The 15,771-nt window shown below is 45.2% G+C and overlaps 2 protein-coding genes across 28 annotated transcripts in view; one reads left to right on the top strand and one right to left on the bottom strand.

Annotated features, from left to right (window-relative positions):
* DDHD2 (DDHD domain containing 2) overlaps positions 1 to 15,771 on the bottom strand; it is a 38,714-nt gene that overhangs the window by 2,122 nt on the left and 20,821 nt on the right. For 5 of the 9 annotated variants that reach the window (XM_086380276.1, XM_086380269.1, XM_086380272.1 and 2 more), the window contains exons 17-18: positions 12,212 to 12,319; positions 9,536 to 11,446 (exon numbers count right to left, since the gene is read on the bottom strand). In XM_086380276.1, coding sequence (XP_086236402.1) covers positions 12,238 to 12,319 — 82 coding nt within the window. In that variant the 3' untranslated portion in view covers positions 9,536 to 11,446; positions 12,212 to 12,237. Of the gene's footprint in view, positions 1 to 2,376; positions 2,470 to 9,535; positions 11,447 to 12,211; positions 12,320 to 15,771 lie in introns of those variants that run through there. The other 4 variants (XR_015156205.1, XR_015156206.1, XM_086380271.1 and 1 more) reach the window with 2 other exon arrangements.
* Positions 131 to 9,245, top strand: PLPP5 (phospholipid phosphatase 5). 19 transcript variants are annotated; one of them, XM_086380351.1, is made up of 8 exons: positions 131 to 416; positions 4,039 to 4,131; positions 4,528 to 4,596; positions 4,997 to 5,087; positions 5,440 to 5,503; positions 5,973 to 6,097; positions 7,009 to 7,179; positions 8,086 to 9,245. In XM_086380351.1, exons 6-8 carry the CDS (start codon positions 6,031 to 6,033, stop codon positions 8,247 to 8,249), a joined length of 402 nt encoding a protein of 133 aa, XP_086236477.1. In that variant the 5' UTR covers positions 131 to 416; positions 4,039 to 4,131; positions 4,528 to 4,596; positions 4,997 to 5,087; positions 5,440 to 5,503; positions 5,973 to 6,030; the 3' UTR covers positions 8,250 to 9,245. The 19 variants fall into 19 exon arrangements, with proteins under 19 accessions (XP_086236477.1, XP_086236470.1, XP_086236468.1 ...); XM_086380344.1 differs by having other exon boundaries at positions 4,528 to 4,606; XM_086380342.1 differs by having other exon boundaries at positions 4,528 to 4,636.

Below are 15,771 nucleotides of genomic sequence, written 5' to 3'. Positions count from 1 at the left end.
TTTGTTTTGGACTTAGTGCTATTTAATATCTGACTTTTATATGGTAAGCCAGGGTATATCCTGTATACTACAAATACCTTAGGTTTAAGTATTTTTATGCAACTTCTGCATTGTGTCACATTTGGTTTGTGTATCTGTAACAGAGCTCTGCTGAGAGTGTTCTGATTTGGGGTGGGGGACAGCGGGGTGGGTAGGTGGGGCGGGTGGGGGTGACTAACAGGATTGTTCTGCCATTTCAGAAATCAGGTTGGAAAGCAAAATCGCTGACCGCAGCTCTGGAGTCCCTGTCCGGGAATGTCCTCTAACAGTCTCAGAAGTGTTTTCAGTCCTGCCAGTGCCAAGGAGCTCTACTCACACCTTGTGGTGTCAGAAGTTTACGTATTTTAAAGGTGCAGGCTGTGGAAGCAGGCCAAAGAGTAAGTCGTGCTTTCTGTTTGCGAAGTATCCATCCATACAGTGTGCATAGTATCCGAGCAGCATGCTTGCCTGTGGCTCGCCATGAAATACTGCGACAGACACGTTGCTTACTCACAGCCGGAAGTTGTTATTTGATTTGCTAACTGTGAAATCGAGCTGTAGTCAGACTGAAAATGGCTGGTTTTTACTTCTTATCCAAAAATGAAATAACATCAAGCAGCATGGGATAACAACGGTCATATTTTTTTTTTTGAACCTTATGTTGGTTCAGAGAAAAAGTGAATGTTAAGGTTTTTGAGAATCAGCAGAACGCTTCAGAAACTGGGTCTGTAACAACTAGAGGTGAGATTCCAGACCTTCCAGGCCCTGGTGGGAGTGGGGCGCTGCCTGTCGCTTGTCAGGGGGTGGGGGGGTGGGCTGCATTCCTGGAAGGCGGAAGCAGCTGGAGGAAGTGAATCATTTCTTGACTGTCTAATCAGGGCTACAGTTAGGAGTGAGGTGGGTTTTATTTTCATTTCTCTTTTTAACACGTTCCCACCCTATCCTAATTCTCAAAAAAGCTCTTGCCTAAGCTATAAAATAGGCTGACTTTTAGAATCATTAAAACTTGGAGATTTCTGTGTGTTCAAGTCAGGAACACATCTAAAGACTAAAAAAATAAAATAGGGAAAGGGAAAGGCTGCTCCCTGCTGCCATTTCCACAAAGTATTTGGAAGCAGGTCTGGGAAGAATGCTGTGACACCCACAACCTCGAGATAATCACATAAAGGACTCTCAGACAGGGTGGCTATCAGATACCTTTCTTTCCTGATCGTGAAGCAGTTTCCTTACTTCACAGTAGCTTGTTGCATGGTGTGTTCCTGACAGGGTCCAGCCCAGACCTGCAGTTTGGAAGCAGACGGGCCAGCCATGTGGAGCGCAGGCTCTGGACTCCCGGGGATTTGTTGCTTGTCTCTCATTTCATTTTAAAACAGAAAGCTCTTCTTTAGCATTCACCTTAAAGTTAAGATGCTTCCGTATACCATGTCCCATTAGGATGAGAAAATTGGTCACCATGGCGTGCTGACAGTTTGGGAAGCTCACACCAGTTGTTCTTCTGCAGGAGGGACAGCACGAAGGGACAGGGGAAGTTGCTTAATTGGCGAGCAGTGCAAATTAGACTTGAATTACTTAAAAAGCTGGTGTGTCTAGATCCTTCGAGTTGGAGCTGCAGCAGACATGAAGTGATCATTTGGAACAACTTCCTTTAGCCTCAGGCCACCTAGACTTGGGCTTCCCTGGTGGCTCAGCTGGTAAAGAATCCACCTGAAATGCAGGAGACCCTTGTCCAATTCCTGGGTCGGGAAGATCCCCTGGAGAAGGGATAGGCTACCCACTCCAGTATTCTTGGGCTTCCCTGGTGGCTCAGCTGGTTAACAATCCGCCTGCAATGCGGGGACCTGGGTTCAATCCCTGGGTTGGGAAGATCCCCTGGAGAAGGGAACGGCTACCCACTCCAGTATTCTGGCCTGAAGAATTCCATGGACTATACAGTCCATGGAGTCACAAAGAGTTGGACACGACTGAGTGACTTTCGCTTTCTTTCACCTAGACTTGGTCTCCGGTTATTTGTAAACAGAGAGTGGAACTCACTTCCATTTCCAGATAGGCTCGGAAATAGACTTAGACAGCTTTGCCATGTACTGACATATACGAAAGAGCTGGAAATTTGTATATACTGAAATCTACCAACGTTTATCTGGGGAGGGGGACTGGGAGAAATGGGGTCACAGTAGGGTGAGGGAGGGGAATTATAATGTTTACCACAGGTACGAAGTAGTCACTTTAACATTGAGACCTCTGCCTCATTGAATTCAGGTTTTTTAAGTACTTGAAACTCCTCAGATTCTCCTTGTTTTACAATTATTTTTAAATTTATGAAGTAGAAAGCATTGTTTTGTACACTGTTTTGTCTCTTACCCTCTTGAAGTTGGATTAGAGGCGAAGTTCTGCATACGGGAGCGTCCACACTAGGTCTCTCAGATTCAGTGCACGTAGTCGGGGAAGAGACTCCTGCATGAAATACCAGCAGCATTTACATGAGTATTTCTTACGTATGTTCTTTACTTTGTTACTTTGTCAACCCTATCCCCAAACACCTCTTCTTTCCTTTTAATAGATGCCTGTGTAGGGAAAAAAAGAACTTTGCACTTATGTTACACTCCTGAAATGCCAGGTGTGACCTGTGTGTTTCAAACTCATTTCCGTTCTTTCTCCAGTCAGTCCATGGCTTAAGTGACAAGTTCAGGTGCGTGTGGCACATTTGTACGAAGGGGTAGGAGGTAGAGAAATACCTGTCCTTCAGGAGTATCTCAAAGTCATTAGCGTGTAAGAGAAAGGGAAAAGAGTAGTTGCCAAAGTCCTTTATTCAGTCCTTCGTCTTCTCGTGTGACATCACTGCATCTGCTAATTGGCAAGAAAGCACCCTCGGGTTCCCCTTTCCCAGCCACCAGACCCCTGATGTGTGCACACCGCTGTCGTATCCATCAGATGACGTAGATGAGGGGTGTATATGGTGTAACTCTTGTCAGTTTAGAAGTGGACTGGATAAAATGTCCTTTTCCTTCATTGTCACTAACATTGCTCTTTATCTCATTCGTGCTGTCACATGCCCTCCATGTTAAACAAGAAAATCCTATCGCCACTGATAACTAAGATGCTAAATGATGATTGCAACTGGCTAATAATAAGGTTCTTTTTATATATAAGGGTGTGTGCATAATTGGAATTGACATGAGAAATCCATTTGTATCCACTTGTGATATTGCACAACAACCACAGATACCTACAGATTCTGTTTTCATTTCCTCGTGATCTTTATCTATGATAATGACCTTTGTAGATTGGTTATTTCTGTACTTTGTTTATCTGTAATAAACTTTGTAGATCCTGTGAAATGTTATTTTGCCTAAATCACTTGAGACTTGAGTCTTTAATAACAAAGCATCAATATTCACTAAAAGTCAATCTCTTTTATTAGAGTTTCTGTGACTTGGCTAGAAGCTCCTGATACTAAGGATTAGTGTTCATTTTCCCTGGGGGGGCGTTCCACTAGGGCATTACTGAATAATGACTTGATGTTGCCACATAGACTTCAAGATATATGATATTTGGGGGATTTTGTTGATTGGCCCATGTTTTATTGCATAGTGTGAAATGTTTAAAGCTTGGTTAACCTGTATATAGATAGGTTATTGTTGACTAGTTACAGTGTATTAGGATTGCCTGTAATATTTAAGCTTCTTACTACTGTGTGTGCTGGTAGGAACATATAATTTTTGTACATTCTATTTACTGAGATGTTACCTTTTTTATTTTACAAATACTTTGGGATTCAATTTTTTTTTTTGCTTCCGTGAGGATTAATTTGGAAGATTTTTAATGACATTCCACTGATTTCCGATTTTGCTTGAGATTGACTTCAATAAATTGTCCTGTATGTTCCAAAATTAAATATATGGACTTGTTCATTGCCTGTAACTTCTTGCTACAACTCAGTGGCCAACAGGCCACCCTGGGCGGGAGGGGGCCAGAGCGGGGTTGGAAGACCTCGTGCGTCTAACCTGCCGGTGGGCCCCGCAGCCCAAGGTCTAGCCGAGCCGCGGAAAACTTGGACCTGGCAACGCAGCCAACACAAAACGCGCACTTTGCGCGCTTCCCGGGAGCGGAGGCTGAGTGAGTACGAAGCGTCGGGGCGGGCGTAGGAAGGCGGGTGGAGAGACACGTGGGGAGCGACCCCTCCCTCTGTCGGACCCGCCCCACCCGTCTTCCCCGTCCCCGCCCCCGACGTGATGCCCCGCCCCTCGACTCCCCGCCCCCAGCGCCGCCACGTCAGCCTTGATCGCGCACCGGGCGATGGGCAAGGGGAAGGCGGCGGCGGCGGCCCTCGCGGCCGAGCTGGGCGTGCGGCTCGCGCTGTTCGCGGTCTTCCTGTAAGGACTTGAGCTCTGGCCCCCTCCCCGACCCCGGTCCTGGTCCCTCAGCCCCCGACCCTCCTTTCCGAGACCCGGCCGGGTTCCGCGCGCGCTCGCCAGAAGCCGCCGACGCTCCGCTCCTTTGTGTCCCCTTCAGGGTGACGGAGTTGCTGCCGCCCTTCCAGAGGCTCATCCAGCCTGAGGAGATGTGGCTTTACCGGAATCCGTACGTGGAGGCAGAGTATCTCCCCACCAAGCCGATGTTTGTGCGTGGAGGACCAGCCTGCCTTCTGACCGCGCTTTTCAGGGCGTTGGGCGGTCATCCCGACTCCGCGGAGACATTTATGGGGAGTTCGCTGCTAGACGGGGCTTCGCGTCGCCGTGCTTCTCGGCGGGGTTGAGAGCGGATGTCCCTCCGCTTTGGCTCGGGGACACGTGCTGGGGGCAGTGCTCAGGGCGGCCAGGGGAGCTCGGGGCCGTGGCCCCTGGACGCCACACCTGCAGGGGGCAGTTCAGGTCTGGTGTGTGACTTCTACTGTCACTCCGCTCCTCTTGCTGTCGGAGGTCTTGTTTTCAAGCCGATTCTGTTCTCTTTCGTGTGCTCAGCTCCGCTGTGTCCCATGCAGGTCATCGCCTTCCTCGCCCCGCTGGCTCCAGTCCTACTGGCCAGGTGTCTCAAGGCGGCGGACGCAGCCGACAGCCGGCAGGCCTGCCTGGGTAAGAGTGACCCCCACGCTCGGCCATCGGGTCTTCTCCCCACCCCCCCAATGGAGCTGGTGGCCTCAGTGTGTGGAGGCCATGTGCTGCGACTCCCTAAGGTGACTCTGCCTCCCCTCTACCCTACTTTTTACCTGTGACCTCTGGGTCACCTCCCAGGTACACCTGTACGCACAGGACTGTATGCACCTGTGGCACCGCAGTGGCCACCAAGGCCCGCGTTCCTTTTATGCTCCAGTCTGGCTGGAGGCTGACCTCTCTGCTGTCTCAGGAGACAGTGTCCCCTGTGGCTGTGCTGAACGAGACAGGGACCTCCGCAGACCCACTGACAGTGAGTTTCTTTGCTTTGCAGCGGCCAGCCTGGCGCTGGCCCTGAATGGCATCTTCACCAACACGATCAAACTGATAGTGGGGAGGTGAGTGCCCGAGCAGCCGCCTGCCGTCTCAGCCCTCTCCGGTCAGGAGAGCGGGTCACGCAGCCCCAGCCCTATCTTCCGGAGCCTCTTCTCTCTTAACGCTTCTTCCCTTCCCTCTGCCTTGGTGCCCGGCTGACTCTCGGGCTCTTTTCTGCCTAGAACAGCACATTTCCCAGTGCCAGAGTCAGTGTCCTCCAGAGCACCCTGAGGAAGCTGCAGCATGACTGGCTCTTTCCCCTAACAATTATGCGCTGCAGCCGCTTTTTTTTTTTTTTTTTTCTGATTTAAATACTAACCTTGGAAAAATAAGGCTTTTCTCTTAGTGGTGACTATCCAGTCCAGTTTCACTGTTTTGCCTGGGATGCTATTTGACTGACAGTTAATAGGTTAATCGATGTCTAATACAACCGAAGAACAATTTCTGGAGTTGTAAACGATTCACGTTCAGACCTGGCCGTATTTCTTCCAGGCCACGCCCAGACTTCTTCTACCGCTGCTTCCCGGATGGGCAAGCCCATGGAGACTTGATGTGCACAGGAGACAAGGCCGTGGTGAATGAGGGCCGTAAGAGCTTCCCCAGTGGCCATTCTTCCTGTATGAATACCATGTGAACTCTACATCCCTGTTCTGTTTTTTTTAATCATTGAATTTAACCCAGGGGAACTAACTTGTGAGGATGGGAACATCTCACGCAGTCTTGTTCTTGTATCTAGAAGTCAGAGAGCCCCCGTTCTTTAATAACAAGCTTGAACCTCAAGTATTAAACATTTAAGGACAGAGGACGTAGTTTCCCTTCATGAAATTTGAACATTTTATTATTACTGTATTATCCTGCCTAAATCCTGCAATCTCGTGCTAGTCGTAAAAATACTAACCAGCCTTTATGGAAGAGTTCGGAGAAGGCAGTGGCACCCCACTCCAGTACTCCTGCCTGGAAAATCCCATGGACAGAGGAGCCTGGTGGGCTGCAGTCCATGGGGTCGCTAAGAGTCGGACCCAACTGAGTGACTTCACTTTCACTTTTCACTTTCATGCATTGGAGAAAGAAATGGCAACCCACTCCAGTGTTCTTGCCTGGAGAACCCCAGGGACGGGTGGGCTGCCGTCCCTGGGGTCGCACAGAGTTGGACACGACTGAAGCAACTTAGCAGCATGGAAGAGTTACTATATAGTCAGGTGCTTCCAAAAGCATTTTAGATTCATGTCTCATTTGACAGCAATATTAGCCCAATGAGATGGCTTCTGTTATTTTTATGATTCCCATTTATATACGAGGAAATGGAGGCACTGGGAAGTGAAGTCCCATCACTAGGAGTCCAAAAACTCTCTTCCGGGTAAATGTCACTCACTTTGGGAGATAATCCTTCATTTTCCCTTGTTTTCTCCTCCCTCGTAACTGACAGTCTCGATCAGTGATCTACACCAGAAGCTACAAAAAGGGCTAAGAACATGTTCATAACCCTGTCTTCTTCTTTTCCTTTAAAAGACGTTTTCCCCTCTTCTAGTTGCATTTGCTGGTCTGGCCTTCGCATCCTTCTACCTGGCGGGGAAGTTACACTGCTTCACACCAAGAGGCCGAGGGAAATCTTGGAGATTCTGTTCCTTTCTGTCACCCCTACTCTTTGCAGCTGTGATTGCACTGTCCCGCACCTGTGACTACAAGCATCACTGGCAGGGTAAGCATCACAGGCCTCCAGGCCGTGGACCCTCCATGGTTCTCCCGTCATTTGTCCCCCGCACGTGGCATGGGACACACCCCCAGGTGTCTGCTGAGTGAACAGACAAGTGTGCAGAGGATGGTCTGGATCTGAACTGAGAGTGTGGTTTATTGCTACATGGAAAATGAGAAAGCACACTGTTATCTTTTAAACAGATTACCAAAGAGGGACATCCTAATTTTCCCATTACTTTGAAGCATCGTAAGTTCAGGAAAAAATCAAGAAATTTTTTACAACCAACCTCAAAGTTCAGTTTACTTACTACCTTAAAAATCAACTTCACTGTCAAGGTTTTTGTTCAGTAATGGAAGTAAAATGTAAGAAAACATAAAATTGTAATTAAACCAAAGAAATTTAAGTTGAATGATATAGTAAATCATCCAAATTACAGAGTATCTGCAGAGAAAGCCCAAAATTCAAAAAAAACAAAAAAAAAAAAACAAAAAAAGCTGACAGTATCAGCTAGAGGCCCTTAAGAGCTGTTCTGAAGAATAAACTAAATTTTTACAAAGAGAGGCAACTCCTAGAGTTTATTCCTTCCTCTAGAACCCTTTGAATGGTGATGAGGAGTTTTTTATAGTATTCAATGAATCTGTTATTCTTCCAAACTAAAAAACTCAATGCAGTGAACTCAGAATATGCCTTGTTATACTTACCTAACTAAAGATGTGTTTTGATTTGGTGTTTAAGGGAACGGCTTGATAATGACAATACTGCAGCTATATGATAAAACTAAGAAAATCCCCCAAAACCATAACCCTGGAATGTAGGGGTTTTGCAGAGTAGCCTTGGAGGGTCAAGCTCCCTCCACCAGCAAGCATGACTTGTGAGTGAGGGAAAGCCATCTCCTCTGTCTTCGTCCAGACGTCCTGGCTGGATCCGCCATTGGCCTGACGTTCGCGTACAGCTGCTACAGGCAGTACTACCCTCCGCTGACAGACGCCGAGTGCCACAGGCCGCTGCCCCTCAGCCCTGCTCTTCCTGCCCCGCAGAAGCAGCCCCGCGACCCGCAGCCTTTCTGTGTTTAGACCCTGGAGCCGCCTCCCTGGAGAACAGGCCCATCGGACCTCCTCTCTCCCCACGCCCAGGACAAGAATGTCTGACCTTCACCTCCTGAGGACAGGTGAGGACAGACGCCCACAGGCTGATGCAGTTTTGCCCCGGCGCACGGTGCACAGGGATTTATCAAGAGGGGTCGAAGTCCTTTTTCACTACTGTTTGCCATGCATAGTTCCCCAACAGCTTACGAGTCTGGTCCACCAGATTGGTATCCCAAGATCCAGTGTTTTCACATGTAACTTCAGTACGCTCTTAGAAGGATTATGTCACAAAGAAGCATTTACCTTAGCGTCACTTTATCCTAGACACTAGCATTGATTACCAAAACTTAATTTCCACTTTCCATAGCTCAGAATCTTAAAATCCAGGGCATGAGCAATTAAATTATTTTACTTCTGTTTACTTTCTCTGGTGGGACAATTCCACCCCTGAAATGGGAGAATGTCCAATTCTGGCTAATTTACCACTGTTATGCTTATCCAAGTCCAGCTAAATAGTGCTGTCCCTTCTGAATTCTGTGAACATAAGTGATTTGATAATTTGCTGAATTACTGAGTAAACACAGTAAACAAGAAAATGGTCAGGAGCGTCGATTCAGTACCGACAGCAGATCCCGGTTCCTGCCGCACCTGTGCTGAGCCGAGCTCAGGAGCCGCTCTACCTCCAGTCACGGCTGTAGACCTGTGCGAACACACCCACCCTGCCACGTGGCTGAGGCAGGAGGGCGCTCAGAGACTTATCTGGAGGACATATCAGCGTCTCCTGTCCTGTCCCCAGTGGGCCATGAGGAACAGTTATGGGACGTGGTCGGAACTGATGCACGGAACCTGAAACCACCCTTCTCTTTATGCTGACCGTACTTTAATATGACCTTGTTTTGTGTATTTCTTTCTATAACATTTTCAGTGCACCTTTTCCTTATGTAAATGCAATATGCAAATAAAATGGTGAATGTGGGCTTTGCACTTAAAGTTCCATTTGAGAACTGAAACATTTCAAAGTTAAACACTGGATTCCCCTTCTAACATAAGTGACTCAACTGTCTCCAGCAGTGGCTGATGTTAATAATACCAAAGAGCTCTCAATATTTACCTTATAATCACCGTACTTTAAAGTCAAGGGGAAAAGAACCCGAATGTCCGTTCTTTGTCCAGTACTTTTTTTAAACTTGTTTTAGTAACACAAAAGGGAGGAGAAAATGGTTATTGTACTGATTCTCTTTGGTCTTTGATGGATGAACCAGGTAGAAGTAGGCAACTGGTCAAATTGGTTTTATTTCATTATTTACTAAAGTTTTAAATATAATCACATAAAAAACAAACATTTCAAAAAGTGCAAAATATTAGAAAGCTAATCAGTGCTATTAATCTTTCCATGCAAACAATCTCTCTTGCTGAGAATAAGCAATACCAATTCTGCAGCTGGGAATATGTATAAAATGATACTCTACCAGAGTTTAAAAATAGGCTTGGTCAAGAGATTGCACATGATACAACTGAAGTAGTGCAAAAAATATACAACTGAATAAGGAATTTAAGTCAAGCTTAGTACCCTGTGTAAGTGCATCCATGATACCAACACGGGGATACACAGGATATAAAGCTCTTTTCCAGTCACCTGCCCTTCACCACCAGGAAGGAAACACTTCTTAGTATAAACAGTGGTTTATCTAACAATCCGGGGTGATGCTGTTCATCTTTGGTTACAGGGACTCACTCTTGCTTGTCCTCTGGCTTACTCTTACGATTTACTTACTCTGTTAATAGGAAGAGTAAATTTAAATTTGAAGACAACAACTTGATGAAAGCTTCCCCTTTACATTGAATGCTACCTCATTCTCAGTAACCCTTATTTCGGTCTCGGAGTTTATGTAGTAAATAAAGCATCTCATAGAGCTGAAACGTCTTAGTGGCTTGGTCAGCATTAGTCTGTAAGCAGATGGACACAGAGGCCAGGCTCTCACCAGTACCCCAACCTTATGCTGTCACAGCGATGGCGTGTGTGAATGGTAAACGCCGGGGGTCTACATTCACCCATCTCTCTTGCACCTCTGACACTGACTGCGGCAGCTGTTCCTAGCCCCAGAGCCAGGTTTCTCTTTCGGAATGAGAAACATCTCCCCCTGGGCAGACCCACCCCTCCCCCAGCGCTGCCTGTGCCGGGGCCTGTCCAGTTGTTCCCTGCACTGCGGGGACTCAGAGGCAACAGTGTCTGTTTAAAGAGAACAGTCTTCAACACTCCCTTCACACAAGCAGATGTGGCAGATGGCTTTCACAAGTTGTTCCACCATGAACACACCACTAAAAGGTTTTATTCATCACTTCATAAGCAGTCAAAGCTGTGTAACTGCAGGTTTGTCAGCATTTATAACTTTACCCTAAACTTAAGAACTAACAAATAACTAGGTTGGACTTCATCTAGAGTCTCCCAGTTTGAAGTATGATATGATATAAAAAGGCAAGTCTAGGATATGTAATATCTTTATAAAGATGTACCTGATGGAAACTAAACTGTCCACTTTAGACTCTTAGAGCAGCTCAAACAGCTGTAAAAACAATGAACATCCTCTGTGAGTCCTAGCAATAAATCTTGTCAGTCAACTATAGAAAGTAAACAGTATTTATAATTTTAGTCTTTCTTCATACAGTACGTGTAGAAAACAAAAGTTGGCTGGAGGGAATCTGACTGCCCACCAGTCTCCCTCCTCCACTTAGATCTAGCCTTCCAACGCAGAGAACACCCATGACCATAAGCAGACCCAGAATGGCTTCTGAGTCTCAGGAGCCCACTACCAGATTAGAATATTCTCTAAAGATAAACAATAACCTAGTAAAATTTACACCCAACCCAAAACAAACTCAAGGCAGGCTTTATACCATCTCAAGTAATAAGCAATAGAGTGTGGTATGTAAATACCATCAGAGAATTAAAGATACAGACTACCCACAGCCATGAAGAAAGAATGGCGAATGTTTCTGTGAAGCCAGTGGTAAAAAGTAACAGGGTCTTCCCTTTGCTTTTCCACTTGCTTCCAGAGAGGAAGATTATCTTCCAGAGACCCCAGTGGTGAGTAAGTGGCAGGCAACATGCAGGGAACGACATAGCTGAGAGGAAAACGCGGGAACAAAGAGGCAGGTTTTCTGGGGAAGGATCCCTCAGTGTCCATCTAGGGGAGAAAGTGGAAGAGAGGTCATCACGCTGAAGGTAACCAGAGAGAATGCCAGAGTCTGACACACAAGCTTTCTAACTATTAATACATATATACAAGGCTGAGTAATGTAAATCCCAGGTTGGGCTGTCTATACTTAAAGCTGAAACTGTTGTAACTGCAAGGAGCTCAAACCAGTCCATCCTTAAGAACACCAGCCCTGAATATTCACTGGAAAGGCTGATGCTGAAGCTCCAATACTTCGATGCTGGGAAAGACCGAAAGCAAGAGGAGGAGAAGGCGGCAGGGGATGAGTTGGTTAGATGGCATCACTGACTCAATGGACATAGATTTGACCAAACTCCAGGAGACAGCAGAGGACAGAGGAGGCTGTTGTGCTGCAGAACATGGAGTCGCAAAGAGTTGGACACAACTTAGCGACTGAACAACAATAACAATGTAAATCCCAGAATGGACTGTATGTACTTAAAGCTGTAAATGTTGTCATGGTAACTTTTAGACGGTCAGAACCATGAAGATTCTGAGTTTAGATCCTAAAAATGACAAGTGTTACTGGACCAAGTTGCTAGCAAAACACACACTAACCTTTCTCTAAATGGCCTCCAGTGCTTTTTTCCCATGAATTTTAACCAGAGTCCCTCTAAAAATTAGTAATAACCTAGATCTTCGTGACAAGCAACAAAAAGTACATTTCCAAGCAGCTTTTGAGGCTCCACATGTTATATAGGAATAATGCTACATACATGACATTTAAAAACTTACATTAAGCAGCCTTAGGTGGTTCATTTTTACTGTAAAGGCTGATCAAGGAAGATACCCTGGGTTTGGTAGATTTCTTTGAGGACCAGCAGTACTGTATCTTCAGACTCCCTGGAGAAAGAAAAGATGATGTCGTAAAAGGAGACTACCATTTGTACTAGGTGTTTTACATACACAACCACCTCACAGTTCATTTTTTTTACTGTTTTAAAAAACATCTGGCTCAGAAGTGGTGTATCTGACAGTGGCTTGGAAGGTAACCTAACAAAGAAGTTGTTTGTTAGGTTACCTTCTAACAAGTCTACGTTGCGTTCTGTAATATAAAAAAGCCAGTAGTAAATGACCAAGCCCTCCCTCCACAGAACTCCTTCTTGGGACAACATGGAAGAGTCATCCAATTCATCACCTTAATTTTTTAAATTTTGAGTCACCTTTTTAAAAGAAAAGCCAATACAATCATGTGGATAAAGATCAAAGATACAAAAGGATGTAATAATGAAATCTCCTTCCCACTATTTCTAAACCACGAGTTCCCAACTTCTGACAACTGATGTTATCAACTTATGTATCTTCCAGATATTATTCAGTGTGTGTACAAGCCATTACTTATATCTGGTTCATAAAGAAATATGACTATAAAAATAATATCCATGGATTGTCTTACAGGTATATGGCTCAAACACTTTTCTAGGTCTGGGGTTTGACATTTTTTGAGCCATGGACCTATTTGAGAATCTAATGAAACCTATGCATTTCTCCCCAGAAAAGACATCATACACATATACTATATACCCAAAATCGTAAGTAGAATTTCACTAGATTTGTAGACTTTTTCTGTCCCCTACAAGCTCTGCACGTGGACTGCAGGTTAAGAAATTCCTCCTATCCCAATGAGAGGAGATTAGCTAAACCAGATATTAAAATGGTGTGATCCTGGTGCATAAATAATGAGTGAATAGAAAAGAACAGAAAATTCAGAAGTAAGACTTAAAAACCCACAGAAATTTAATACAATGAAGTTAGAACCTCAAATCTATTAACAGCGTTTTCCAGATGGAGAGCCATTTGGAAAATGATTTGAATCAATTCACATCTTCTTACAAGGATAAATTTGAAGAGAATCAAAGATTTACGTGTAAAAATGAAACCCTAAAATATCAGAATAAACTGTGGTAAGGAATTCTCAGGAGAACAAGGAAAATCTAAGCATGACACAAATTCCAGAAGCCAAAAAAGAAAAATCTGACTACATAAAAATCAAAGTTTATACTTAGCAAAAAAACCAATGTACACAATGTTAAAGACAAACTGGGGAAAAGTTATTTACAACTCATATCACAGATTTTATCAATTAAAAAAACAACAATTCAATATGAAAGAGAATAAAGAGTATAGATAACTCCCCAAAAGAAAATTAAAATGGTGTGTGTGTGTGTGTGTGCGCTCGCGCGCGCATGCCGGCTTATGTACCCCCACAGGGAGAGCAGGGCAGAGGGGGCAGTTGGACGAGCGCTCTAGTGGCTGCCAGGTTCCCCGCCTGGGCATATACCTCCGCTCCGCATCCTCCACCAGGCACAGGGTCCAGGGGCAACCCGGGCCTGGGGCAGAGCCTGCTTGGGGGCAGCAGTCACGGTTGGCACTTACTCAAGTGGCGCATCAGAAGGAGCCTAGCACTCTGACAGCAGCCTCTACCCCACAGCTCCCGCAGGATATACCCGGAGACTACACACAGGCCCCAGGGACCCTGCAGGGTGGCCCTATGACGAGTGGTGGAGGCTGGGCACAGTGATGGGCTGTGAGGGGCCAGGGGGACATGCACGTGAGGCTGCGTGTGAGCAGAGCAAGGGAACAAGTGCAGCTCCGGCAGGCAGACAGCTCAGACCTCTGCCTGCAGAGGGTCCACGTGGGTGCCACTCTGGTCAGTACTTCCCGGCTCTGGGGCAAGGCTTCCAACGCAGGGAGAGGGGAAAACACACACCTGCAGAGAACAGAGCCAGCCTGGGCCCGACCCTTGCCTCCAGCAACTTGGATCAGATCCTGTCCCAGCAGGGTGCCAGCCACTGGGCAGGGGCAAAGGTCTGCCTCACACCCAGCTCCAGCCCCACCCCCTGCTGAGGGGATATCTGAGGGAATCCAGCTCTCCCAGTGGAGACACTGGGCACACGCAGTCTGTATAAGGATGCTCCCAAATCAGAACACCCCTTTAAGACCACAAGAGCTAACTGTTTCACCTAAATTCACAGTGACAGATAAAGTTAAGCAAAACAAAAACGCAGAGGAACTGCTCTCAATTGGAACAAGAGAAAAAAACCCTAAAAAAACAAATAATGAAACAGAAATAAACAATTTACCAGGTAAAGAATTTAGAACATTGTTAATAAAAATGTTAATTGAATTTAGGGAAAAGAATAGATGAACATAGTGAGAATTTTTAAAAGGAACTAGAAAATATTTAAAAAGACCCAATCTGAAGAGAATTCAATAGCTGCCAAAAAAAAAAAAACACCACACTAAAAAGAATGAATAGCAGACTAAGTGATACAAAAGAACACATATATGATCTGAAAGACAGAAAAATGGAAATCATCCAATCAGAACAGCAAAAAGAAAATCCGATTTTTAAAAATGAAATCAGTATAAGAAATCTCTGAAATAACATTAAATAACCAACATTCACATTACAGGAGAAGACAGAAGAGAGCAGGGCATCGAAAATGCAGCTGAGGTGATTATGGCTGAAAACTCTCCAAACCTGAAGGAAATAAGATATCCAGGAACAGGAAGTACAGAGGACCCCAAACAAGTTGAACTGAAGGAAACCCATACCAAGAGAAAACATAATTAAAATGGCAAAAGGTAGAGAGAGGCTTCTAAAGGCAGCAAGAAAAAAGAAAACAGAATCCCCACCCATAAGACTATCAGCTGATTTCTCTGCAGAAACCATGCAGGCCAGAAGGGAGTGGCATGATCTGCAACCTAGAGTACTCTGCCCAGCAAGATTACCATTTAGAACTGAAAGAGAGAACAAGAACTTCTCAGACAAGCAAACACTGAAAGATTTCATCAATATTAAGGGTTTTCTCTAAGTGGAAAAGAAGTAAGAACCTATAGAGAAGAAATAAATACAGAGTAAGGACTGAGGACCAACAACTGAACTGAGCAGTATGGAGATTAAAAGACAAAAAAATGTGAAAGCAACTGTAACTACAATAAACATGAAATAGGAAGATATAAAATACGACATCAAAATATGGAGGAGGGGAACAGAAATGTAGAATGTTCAGAATGTGTTTGAACCCATATGACAGCCAGTTTAAAACAAGGAAATATAGGTCAACATATATGAACCCCAAGGTAATCACAAATTAAAAAAAAAAAAACAACAAATACACAAAAACTGAAAAGAAAGGAATACAAGCATACTGCTAAATAAAATCATTAAACCACAAAGGCTTAGTTGCTCAGTCATATTCGACTCTGCTACCCCATAGACTGTAGCCCGCCAGGCTCCTCTGTCCATGGGATTCTCCAGGCAAAAATACTGGAGTGGGTTGCCATTCCCT

Source organism: Bos grunniens, chromosome 27 (assembly GCF_055505025.1).
Source record: "Bos grunniens cultivar Pamir isolate PY7600 chromosome 27, Bosgru_T2T1.0, whole genome shotgun sequence".
In the NCBI taxonomy this organism is placed as follows: domain Eukaryota; kingdom Metazoa; phylum Chordata; class Mammalia; order Artiodactyla; family Bovidae; genus Bos; species Bos grunniens.
This window is presented reverse-complemented; position numbering and strand designations above follow the sequence as displayed.